Below are 12,745 nucleotides of genomic sequence, written 5' to 3' on the forward strand. Positions count from 1 at the left end.
GAAATTTGTGGCCTTCCTTAGTAAAGGGAGACTATCTAGGATTTGCTCCCTAGAGGTCTTGTTAATTAGGTGTAGCTCCAACTGTTCTAACCATACGCCTAAGGTGCCGGCTACACAGGTCGCAGCAACCCCTGGTTTTAATAGGGCTGCAGTGGCTTCCCAGGTTTTCTTGAGTAAGCTCTCTGCCTTTCTGTCCATGGGATCTTTTAATTGGGCTGCATCCTCAAAGGCCAGGACCGTACATTTAGCGACCTTGGCCACTGGAGCATCGACTTTGGGGATGGACTCCCAGTCCGTGCAATCCACCTCTTCAAAGGGGTACTGTCTTTTTATGCCACGAGGAATAAATGAACCTTTTTCAGGTTTATCCCTTTCTGCCTTTGAGTTTCTGTACAGTATCAGGAACAGAAAAAAAGATCTCTGCCTCTCCTCCAGCCCCCCAAAAATTTCTTCTTGAACAAACCTAGATTTCCTGGGAATTTCCATCCTGATCGTGGCTCTTATGGCCTTAATTAGATCATCAATATCTTCAGGATTGAAGAGAAACTTTTTGTATTCATTATCATCAGACTCTTGAGATTTTTCCAATATCTCAGAGTCTGAGAATTCCGGATTAAGAGAGTCGGAATCACTACCAACATTCATAATATCCTTAGAAGAACTCTGTATATGTGTGTGTGGGGGGGGGGGGGGGGGGGCTCCCAGGCAGCCATGGCAGACTGGACTTCCACTCTAACTATGGATTTTATTTCCTCAAGCAAGCTGGATGACTCATCACTCTATACATAGAAGTTTAGACCCAGAGGAAGGTAAGAGCTTAGCACAGGAGGCCACACTTCCTGGGTTTAACTTTAGTGGAAGAGGACTCCTCTTCTCCCTGCAATACAAGAGAGAAGGGTCAACCACTACAGGGCAAACAAACAAGGGGCACCTGAAACAGGCTACACACAGAACCCAAAGTAGTGGGGGGCTCTAATCCAGAGTTGGCAGTGGTAGGGGCACTCAGTCGGTCCCGTCCACAGCAGGTAAGGAGAGGTCATGACGCTAAGCCACGCCCCCTGTGTCTGACATCATCACCCGGCGGCTGGAGGGAAGAGCGTCTTAGCCTCGCTCCGGCCGCCTATCCACTCCGCATCAAGCCCCACTGGACCGCCGCAGGAGGGAGCGTCCCCGGAGCCACCAGAGGGGCCCGGGCACAGGCCGCATATAGAGGAGGGAAGAGCCGGACCTCCGGAACCGACCTCAGGCCTGAACAACCATCCGGTAAAGGAGGAAAAAAAACAAACAAAAAAAAACCTGTAGAGTCAAGCTAAGGAACCCAGACGAGCTCCCAGCACACCTCTCTGGTATTCCTTCCTTGACGGGACAAAACACTGGTGATCAGGGAAAGGGGTGGAGTTTTTAACCTGTCCTATCAGAGGAAGTCTCTCAGGTTGTGCTGTCATGGAGAGATAGAGATTTTATATATATATATATATATATATACACACACACACACACACACATACACATAATTAGGTTCCATTTAGAAATTTCTATTTATTTATTTTTATAAACATTTGACTGATATTATCCTTTTTTAGACTTGAGAAAGGGGTCATGTACCCCGAAACACGTTGTCTCAGATTACACTGAAGTATCTTTGATCATTGGTTGTGGTTTTGCGCCCTTCATTTTGTCCACTCATTTATTCGACTTCCCTGGTCCAATAATTCTATAGTATGCCCCTACAGAAGTCAGGGGGGTTCAATCTCCATATGTATGCCATCATGGTGGCGATATGGAAAATACATTTGTGTGCATGATTCCTTACACAGAATGCCATCACTGAACACCTCCCACGTGAACAATGAAGTTAGAAGAAGCAGCACTGACTAGCCTGAAGGGGGGGCTGCCACAAGCCCACTATATATGCAACAGGTGCCAGCTGTATAATACAGCAGGCACCCAGCCACAATGACAGGGAATGGTGATCACGCTGAACCTAGTCATTTAACCCCTCAGATGCTGCATTCAACATTGATTGTGGCATCTGAGAGATTAGGCAGAGGGTGTAGCAAGGCACTGATCCGTTACTATGATAGCTTCATTAGCTCCCAGGCTTCGCCTGTCATAGTAAGCTTCCCACTGAGTGTAAAAAAATAAATTAAAAAAAGTCAAACCACTGCTTTGGTATTGAGCATAAGCTCATAATGCACACTTTATTTAGCCTATTCACGGAAATAAAAATAAAGTCACAATAAGAGTTTTCACAATGAAATACAATTTATTCTCAAAATATAAAGCACAACTTTGTGGCAAATATGGACAGGGGAACATTTTGCCAAACAAAATACGAACAGTATACCAACACCTGTCGGTTAACATACACTGCAGGTACTAATGGTATGTAAGGTGCACAAGTTAAGCCTTTTCAAAATAGAACAGTGGATCAATTTTATAAAAAAACTCAACTGGAAAGAAAGCGGGCAAAGAAAGTGAAAAGCATGCACCTTACAGTTCCTCATTAGACAAAGGAAGGACTCCCACAGCTCAGCATAATGAAGCTCTGAATAAGTATGTATATACAGAGGAAAGAAAATCCAGCTTCTAAACATTCAGCTGCAGAGACTTCTATTAGGACACCTCATAGATCACAGGTGGAGCCTGCTTTACAGGCCTGTGCGCTGTCCCAGAATTTACCAATGTTCCCATTAAAGAATAGTAGGCTTTAGCCATCAAAAACCTTGAAATAAAAACAAACTGGCCAATGTTGGCCTCAGCACATCATTTATCCAGTGCAGTTTACGAAATGAAAGCAGAGCTCTGACTGGTTGATATAAAGTTTCTTCTATAATTAAGGACACAATGTGCTTTACCTCAAATCACATAATTTCATCGCCAACCCCAAATGGACATGGAGTAGTCATTCTGAAACTGCTTCTCCCCATCCTTCAATCACCTACAGAAAAGTAAAGAGGTAGGCTTTTAAAATTATGCTAGTTCTCAGCCAGCCAAAGGGACCCAACAATTTAGTGCTGGGGTTGCCACGAGTTCCAATGCACTTTCATGAGGGAAAACCAGAAGCACTGAACAGTTTACGCCCAAGTGATGGAGAAATAAAAATTGTTGTTTAAGGGCCCCTACATACCAGTCTGCTCTGGCACTTGACCTCTACAGAACAAATTAAGCCATAGAACACTAGTTTTTTCCCCCCTATACTGTATGCATTTTTCAAGCAGCGTTTCTCTAGCAAAACAAGTGTGGATGGTGGTTTTTGTCAAGTCAAATGCCTGACTCATATGGGCAGGGTTGCAGCCATCTGTAGCATCCAGTCTATTCATACTCCAAGAGTAGCCAGTCTGATTTTTCCAATCTGGTTCCCTATGCATTGGCAAGCTTCTGGTGTCCAAGTCCTCACTATCACTATTTCCAGTCTGTTAGAAAATTTTTATGCCACGAGCATTAATGGTGGACATGAACCCTGCTGATTGCAGGGCAGCAGACAAAATAAAAATCCCTCAACACCATAGACCACATCATGACAGCGTGCAACCATTTTAGATTTTAAAGCCATATAGTGAACACCTACCATCCTTGGAATCTGTAAAGTTAATCTGGGCTACAGACAAAACTGAGCCTTAGATTATGGGTGAACATTTGTGATATACAGCTGGAAAAAAACAAAAATCTATTTTCAGGCTTATTGTAATTTACACCTAGTGTTTCCACCACATTGCAGCATGTAGACGTTCCACATAATCCAACCCCTCAACAAATGACTTTCCTGTGCCCAATATTCCCGTGTTTTGCAGTTGTCCAGGGAACTACAAGCGGTAACTCCAAGCACTGTTGAGCCAGTGTGGCCCTCCTGAAACCAAGCCATACTGGTAACCCCGAATGCAGTTTCTTTCAAACACAAGGCCTTAAAGGGGTTGTGCAGTGACATATTGATCACTCATCCTCAGGACAGGTCATCACATTGGCAGGGATCCAACTCTTGACATCCCCAATTGGCTGTTTGAAAGTGCTATGACATTCATGCAAGTGCTGCGTCCTCTTCAGCGTTTACCTGAATAGCATCTAAATTATAGCGACTGCACAGTAATTACATCTTCCTTGCCCATTCAAGTGAATGGGAGGGGAAGCTTCTATACTATGTGGAAGTATTCCCTTCAGTCCACATGCCTTAAGAAGCAATTGTATATCTCAAGGTGCTTATGCTGTCACATTTTAACTTTGTCCCCCATATTGTAGTGAAGGTGGCAACAAGCCTGCTATGAGAACACAGGAACGAGTCCACCTCAATACAGGCCTAATACAATCTCCTCACTACAAACAGCTTTTTTAGTAGTGTTACCGATGCAGTTTGACTTCATTTAAAGGATGGAGATAACACAAGGTGGCTATACACCTTACCAAGCCAGGCAGTTCTCTTAATAGAGAAAATCTTGGCGATTTTACACAAAACCTCATGAAGCTGATAAGATGGTCATGTGCGAGTCAACACTTGGACAATTCACAGCAATTTACTCAGCTATTGTGCCAAGTCCCAAAGCCTGCCATAAAAGAAAGATCCATACATATTGACACTTCAGGCCATCATACCAGCCAAATGCAACTGACAAGTTATTGTGATGGGAAAAATATGCGTCACTGGCATAGTGTTTAATGTAGAATAGTTTATTTTCTTCCTGTTTAAAGGCCATTGAAAAGCATTTACAGTTTCCCCAAGTGCAATACAACAAAAAGGGGAAAAAAGAAAAAGCAGTAACAAAATAAAGCCGCCTTGTCTCCAGGCAACTAAACAAAAGTCATTTTACTGCAACATATACACATTAAATATAGTATACAGTCCATGCAGCTGCACAGCCATGTTAGAGGGGATCCTGGCTCCAGCCATCAGTGCATTACAGTCCATGATTTTCCATCTTTCTAGCCCGACTTAAAGAGGAGAATTGCAACCTGGCCCAAGTAAAAATAGATGAAATGCTTTGTCTCATGTGTTACATAGCTGCCAAAGTTTCTGCCGACAATGCAGTGCCAAGTCGGGTTGTACTTCTTGTCAAATTCCTGCAATTTAAAAAATAAAGATTTTAGCATTTACATGACCAGATCTTAGTTGTCAAGATTCAGCTTATGCACAAGAGTATTCCGGCCCATATTCATCATGGGTGACCAGGTCCAACGTACCTTCTTTATGTAAGCTGCGATATCCTTCTCAATGTTATACTTCTCCATGGCTTGTGTGGCACAGTCCACTGCATCCTGCTGCATGTCCTCAGACATGTCAGCGTTCTTTATCACAGCCTTTCTGTCAGACATGATGCACCTACAAGACAAGTACTGGTAAGTTCTCCATCCAGAAATAATGCCAAGTTCTAAGACATCAGTGCACTTTGGAGTATTACAGGAGGACATGAATGAGCTCTGTAAAGGTGAGGAAAACCCTGTGCACAGGAGCAGCCCTGGCCCCTGAAAATAAATGGATTTGCGCGAGAAATGAAAGTCATCCAGATGTAGTTTTTTTTTTTTTTTACACAATTGCTAGATGTAAATGGTTATTAGTTCTCATCACATGTGAAAATGCAACAAAAACTTATATCGATGCAGAAAAACAAAAAAAGAATCAAACTTGCCTGCAGAACCATCACTGACAGATTCCATATCGCTCTTCCTGAAGGAGCCATAACCATTCCCAATTACAGGCTTACAACAGCCTGCATTCTGCAGCGCACAATGTGGATGGGGATACGTTTCTCCCTTTGCATGACCCCCAGAAACACATTTCTAAGGCTACAGCCACATAACCATAGTGTTTTCTGCAAAACACAGATACCGGCCCGTGTGGGTTCTGCAATCTGTGGACTGCACATGGCCACCATAGAAAATGCCTATTCTTGTATTGCAGACAAACTATTTTTGCAGGACCATGGTGTGCTGTCCGCACCTTTTGCGGCACAATTGAAAATGAGTGGGTCTGCACATTTGCAGACTCGTTCATATGGTCGCGTGAATGTAGTCCTGATGCATGAGACAAAGTTTCTAGACAAGTCAAATTACTGTACCACAAATATAAAAAGGATATCAAAACTCCTGACAAGTAGCTGGAGATGTCTCAGGCCACGCTTTGCATTTCCAGCATGATCATCTAAGGGTACTTTCACACTAGCGTTATTCTTTTCCGGCACCGAGTTCCATCCTAGGGGCTCAATACCGGAAAAGAACAGGTACATCCTAATGAATTCTGAATGGAGAGCAATCCGTTCAGGATGCATGAGTTCAGTCTTTGACGGTTTAGGACAGAGATAATACCGCAGCATGCTACAGTTTTATCTCTGGCCAAAAAGACTGATCACTTACCCGAATGCCAGATCCAGCATTTTTTTCTTCATAGGAATGTATTAGTGGCGGATCCGGCATTCAAAATACCAGATCTGTCCTTTCGGTGAAAAAAAAAAAAAAAAAAGCCAGACCCGCTTTCTAGATGACATCGGAAAGACGGATCCGGCATTTCAGTGCATTTTTCTGATTCGGGCATCTTTCAGACTGATCAGTCTTACAAATGCCATCAGTTGGCATACGTTTTGCCGGATCCGGCGACTGAACTGCTTGCCAGATCACTCTGCCGCAAGTGTGAAAGTAGCTTTACAAGGATTTCACCCCTTGCAAAGCAAATCATGACATGTTGCCATCTGTTTGTAACATGTGAAACCAATTTAAAGGGTTTCTACCACTTCGTTTCACATATTTAGCTGTCAGACACTAGCGATCCGCTAGTGTCTGCTCTACCAAACCATCCTAATATAACTGTTTATTGGGCAGCCGTTTCGCAAAAAAAAAAAAAAAAAACTTATTGATATGCTAATGAGCCTCTAGGTGCTATGGGGGCGTCATTAGCACCTAGAGGCTCCGTCTACCTTCACAAACTGCCGCCGCCCAGCGCGTCCCTCCAGCCCGCCCATCTCCTCCGGAATGCGATCCTCTCTGTGAGCGTATGTATTCGGCGCATGCGCAGTGAATGTCTGACCGCTTTCTGCACAGACATCTCCACTGCGCCTGTTCCTCGGAGCGCTATGACGTCATCGGCGCAGGCGAGATGTCTGAGCAGGGAAGCGGTCAGACATTCACTGCGCATGCGCCGAATACAGACGCGCACGGGGAGGATCGCATTCCGGAGGAGATGGGTGGGCTGGAGGGACGTGCTGGGCGGCGGCAGTTTGTGAAGGTAGACCGAGCCTCTAGGTGCTAATGACGCCCCCATAGCACCTAGAGGCTCATTAGCATATCAATAAAAGTTCTGCCCAATAAAACAGTTATATTAGGATGGTTTGGTAGAGCAGACACTAGCGGATCGCTAGTGTCTGACAGCTAAATATGTAAAAACGAAGTGGTAGAAACCCTTTAAAGGGAATCTGAAAGTGACCTATTTACATCATTTTATGTTAACTTTTTTTAGAATTAGTTTTATCTTCTATGTCACCATTTAAAAAAATAAAAAAAATCCAGTTCTTGCAATGGCCACTAGGCCTAAAATATGTTAAGACTTCCTGTGCTTTAAAGGCAGCCATGTGGTCCATAGACGGCACATTGGACAGGAGGGGACCTCTAGGCCTGCTGTGTGACCTGTGCAGAGGTCAGGAGGGAGTTAATAAGCTGTGATATCCTATTGTGGATGGTGGGAGTTTTACTTGTCCTCCAATTCTGCCTGTGGTGAATGGCTACGGAAAAGTTAACTTCACATTTGCGGTAACCTGATCCGGCAGAACACAACCTGCTCACAAGAACCGGCATTGCCATCTGTGCCACCAGCCTAATGGGATCTGGCCAGAGGAAAAATATCATCATTTTTCACCTGGTTCATTCATTCCAGAAAGATCCCATTATAGTCTATTCCCGTGATGGCTAACCTCCGGCTGTGGCAAGACTTACTCCCAAGATGTGCACTTGCTTGACTGTTCTCAGAACTCCATAGAAATAAATGGCGCATGCTAGGAGTCGTAGTATTACCACAGCTGGAGTACCAGAGGTTAGCCATCACTGGTATAGGGTCTGGCAGTGATTCCAGGGAGCCATATGCATATTATTTTGCATGTATATGGCTTAATGATATCACCCACTTTGTGTCTAAATACGATTTTCCCTGATGGAACACAATAATTAATAAATAGATATCACCGCCGGTCTGTGGAACGTATTGAGGTATTACTTCCGGTTTCTGAGCCCGGCGTTGACCCAACATCCACTCAGTGGAACACAAACGTTCCAGAGCGGTTTCCGGAACTGAACTGCTCCAGCGATTGACGTCATATCCGTTCTGGGACGCTGGCGTATTGCATCACTTGAGACAAAAAATAAAAGCGGCGTGTTATTGGCGTTGGTTTAATCAAAGGTACTCTTCGATTTTAAGAATGGGCCTATTTGATGTACATAAGATGAACTGTGGATAGGTAGGCATAAGCTCCATAAGGAGTGAGGCTGAATGAGTGGGAGGGACTAGTTATGGGAGGACATGTTATAAGGCGCCAGTTTCTGAACTGGCATTGAGACACCGGTCATCTTTAGCCTGCATCCTGGGCTTATTTCTCCTAGAGGGTCTCAATTGAGGGACATCGAATGATAGTCTCCACTGTGAGACTTTTGGTTGAAGTATCATCTTCCCCTGACAAACCAGTCGAGATTTATACCGACTGGGGAAACGTAGCGTTGGGAAATCTTTGTTATTTGTCATTCTGTTTGTCCATGTCTGTATGTCTATGTACTCAGTTCTTATCCATAGGATAGGGGTATCTAGATTAGGTACGACAGGGAACCCCTACCTTCAAGGGGTGTCCTTGGGCTTAGATCAGTTAGGGATATACAGGGAATCTTTAGGTCTCCATCTTTTGATTTACCAAAGATTTTGTTTGTGGCTCTCCATTTCTCTATACCACCTACAAGATCCTGTTTATTATCCTAGTTCCTGGACAATATCTGTGGACTGATCCCCACCCTACCTACTGTGATTTCAACTAACCGTGAGTAACCATGGAGTATCTTTGGTACTGAGCGAAATGGCATACTTGGTATTTTCTATATATGTATTTGTTACCCTGATCCTTAGGATTCAAGCCCGGCCTGAGGCTATTTTTTATATAATTTATTAAAAAGGTATATTTTAGAATGATGGGAAGGTGTTCCTGATTAATAGTGAACGGAAGTATCCAACAGTGTCCAATCCGGTGAAGGCCGGCAGGTAGCCTACCTAAACAGAACAGGAAATCGTGACCCATTAGGCTTAATGGATACTGTCAAAATTGCAGGATTATAGAAGTTTTACATTAGACATTGAAATTTGAAAAAATAATTATATATTTACCATAAGTCATTTTCTGATTACACATTCCCTCTTGTTTGTTCTAGTAAGGCTACTTTCACACTTGCGGCAGAGAGATCCGGCAAGCAGTTCCGTCGCCGGATCCGGCAAAACGTATGCCAACTGATGGCATTTGTAAGACTGATCAGTCTGAAAGATGCCCGAATCAGAAAAATGCACTGAAATGCCGGATCCGTCTTTCCGATGTCATCTAGAAAGCGGGTCTGGCTTTTTTTTTTTTTTTTCACCGAAAGGACAGATCTGGTATTTTGAATGCCGGATCCGCCACTAATACATTCCTATGAAGAAAAAAATGCTGGATCTGGCATTCGGGTAAGTGATCAGTCTTTTTGGCCAGAGATAAAACTGTAGCATGCTGCGGTATTATCTCTGTCCTAAACCGTCAAAGACTGAACTGATGCATCCTGAACGGATTGCTCTCCATTCAGAATTCATTAGGATGTACCTGTTCTTTTCCGGTATTGAGCCCCTAGGATGGAACTCGGTGCCGGAAAAGAATAACGCTAGTGTGAAAGTACCCTTAGATGATCATGCTGGAAATGCAAAGCGTGGCCTGAGACATCTCCAGCTACTTGTCAGGAGTTTTGATATCCTTTTTATATTTGTGGTACAGTAATTTGACTTGTCTAGAAACTTTGTCTCATGCATCAGGACTACATTCACGCGACCATATGAACGAGTCTGCAAATGTGCAGACCCACTCATTTTCAATTGTGCCGCAAAAGGTGCGGACAGCACACCATGGTCCTGCAAAAATAGTTTAGGATCCTGATCAGTCTTAAAAATGCCTGATCAGTCGAAAAAATGCATTGAAATGCCGGATCCGTCTTTCCGGTGTCATCCGGCAAAAACGGATCCGGCATTTATTTTTTCACCTTTTTTTCAGTCTGCGCATACCGGAAGGACGGATCCGGCATTCTGAATGCCGGATCAGGCACTAATACATTCCTATGGGAAAAAATGCCGGATCCGGCGTTCAGGCAAGTCTTCAGTTTTTTTAGCCGGAGATAAAACCGTAGCATGCTACGGTTTTCTCTTTTGCCTGATCAGTCAAAACGACTGAACTGAAGACATCCTGATGCAAACTGAACGGATTACTCTCCATTCAGAATGCATGGGGACATACCTGATCAGTTCTTTTCCGGTATAGAGCCCCTGTGACGGAACTCTATGCCGGAAATGAAAAACGCAAGTGTGAAAGTAGCCTAAGGGTGCTTTCACACTAGCGTTATTCTTTTCCGGCACAGAGTTCCATCCTAAGGGCTCAATACCGGAAAAGAACTGATCAGGCATATCCCCATGCATTCTGAATGGAGAGCAATCCGGTCAGGATGCATCAGGTGGTCTTCAGTTCAGTCATTTTGACTGATCAGGACAAACCTAAAACCACAGCATGCTACGGTATTATCCCTGCCCAAAATGCCTGATCAGTTGCCGGAATCGGCATTACATTGACATGTATTAGTGCCAGATCCGTTCTTGCAATGCATTTGAGAGACGAATGCACATCAGTCTCAGCTAGATCAGCAGATCCGACAACAGAACTGCCTGCCGGATGGGATAATAAAGTGTCCGTACAATAATGAATTGTGGTGGGTGGGCAGTAGTAACATAAGACCCTTTATGAACTTCCTGCATGCAACCTACTGGACAACTTTAGTTTTTATTCCCACATATGAAACAATATCTTTTGCTCCGTTAACTATACATTTCATCAGAGCCTTCAGGACACATGTCCATGTGAACAGTTTTATATTTTGGGAGGGGGGCTTGAAAGAGACTCAAACTAGAATTTTGCTAAAAATAAATAATAAAATATATAAATTATTATTTCTAAAAAGCCGCTAGCGGCCTAATACATTTGCTGGTCCAGCGACAATGAGATGTGGGTCACATTAGAAATGCAGCAGGGCACATGGCCTCTGGCACTACATTAACGTAGCCACGCTGCGCACCAGCCTATACACTGGTTCCCACTTAGCCAACTGGAGTGGCATTCTTCAGAAAACATGGCCATCCTATAGACTGGGCAGGGGACTCATGGGATGGGAGGAGGACCATGCTCTTCATCAGCAGGTCTTCAGGATGCACCTGAAAAAGCCCCCTCTTTTCACAGGACACACCAGGCCCTGAGCTTCCATGCTAGATGATGCAGCTACACGGAGGAGACCCACCCAAACAGGTCACAATAGACCCGCCATATCAGGGCCCCTGCTGCTCCGCCAGTTACATAACAGGGCCACACTACACAGCCTGAGGGGGGAGCAGCCGTGTGGGCGCCTCTGAGGCAGCGGCACAGGCCTCATCGCGCAATCTAACAGCGAGAAGCAGGGCTCAGCGAGGACCCCCACCCTCCTGCCCACCAGCACCATACACGTTACCGGTCCCCGGGATGGCGGGCGGGCGCCCTTACCTCGCCTGTCACAGTGTAGAGCAGCCCTCTCCGCAAGCTGTACGTCTCTGTAGACTTGACTAGCGCTCTGACTCCAGCAGCCCCTCTGAAATAGCGGCGCCTCCCCCTGCAGTGGCTCAGCCAACCGCTCCGGCCATTGGTGGAGGCCGCGCCTCCCCCAGCACTGCGGGCATTTTCCTCCCGCTCTTCTCTGCCTACATCTTGTTTCATCCCACAATGCTGTGAGAAAATTGCAGAGCTCCCGACGCCCAACGCTCATTTTCTGTATAAATGAATACATAGGTGTATGTGCGTGCATGGATTAGAAATGACGTGTATAGATACAGTGCACATTATAGATAGCCGCAAATAAACATACTTGTGGGTGAGATTTATCAAATCTGGTGTGAAGGAAAATTGGCTTAGTTGCCCATAGCAACCAATCACATCCCACCTTTCATTTTTCAAAAGTAGCTCTGGAAGATGAAAGGTGGAATCTGATTGGTTGCTATGGGCAACAAAGACCGGTTTCCTTCATACCTGTTTTGATAAATCTCCCCCATTGACTGAAAGTTGTGTAAAACATGGCACAGTGGGGGAGACTTATAAAACTGGTGTAAAGGAGAACTGGCTTAGGCTACTTTCACACTGGCGTTTGTGATATCTGTTCAGGGCTCTCACAAGCGGTCCAAAACGGATCAGTTTTGCCCTTAATGCATTCTGAATGGATAAGGATCCGCTAAGAATGCATCAGTTTGGCTCCATTCCGCTTTGGAGGCGGACACCAAAACGCTGCTTGGTGTCCGTCTGATGAAACGAAGCCAAACTGACACAATCTGGCACAATAGAAAACGGATCCATCCCCTATTGACTTTCAATGGTGTTGAAGACGGATCCATCTTGGCTATGTTACAGATAATACAAACGGATCCGTTTTGAACGGATGCAGACGGTTGTATTATCTGAATCGATCCGTCTGTACGGATCCGCACTAAACG

The 12,745-nt window shown here is 44.7% G+C and overlaps 1 protein-coding gene and 1 long non-coding RNA gene across 2 annotated transcripts; one reads left to right on the top strand and one right to left on the bottom strand.

The window, feature by feature from the left end:
* The first annotated feature begins 2,801 nt into the window (after positions 1-2,801).
* LOC120995187 lies at positions 2,802-4,715 on the top strand. The gene is made up of 3 exons (XR_005777548.1): positions 2,802-2,812; positions 3,337-3,339; positions 4,517-4,715. It is a non-coding gene; the product is annotated as an uncharacterized LOC120995187 (long non-coding RNA).
* DYNLL2 (dynein light chain LC8-type 2) lies at positions 4,642-11,914 on the bottom strand. Its single transcript, XM_040424215.1, has 3 exons — positions 11,769-11,914; positions 5,173-5,311; positions 4,642-5,052 (listed from the first exon to the last, which is right to left on the bottom strand). The coding sequence occupies exons 2-3, from the start codon at positions 5,302-5,304 to the stop codon at positions 4,915-4,917; spliced, it is 270 nt and encodes an 89-aa protein (XP_040280149.1). The 5' UTR covers positions 5,305-5,311; positions 11,769-11,914; the 3' UTR covers positions 4,642-4,914.
* Between the last annotated feature and the right edge of the window lie 831 nt (positions 11,915-12,745).

Source organism: Bufo bufo, chromosome 3, assembly GCF_905171765.1.
Source record: "Bufo bufo chromosome 3, aBufBuf1.1, whole genome shotgun sequence".
Lineage (NCBI taxonomy): Eukaryota > Metazoa > Chordata > Amphibia > Anura > Bufonidae > Bufo > Bufo bufo.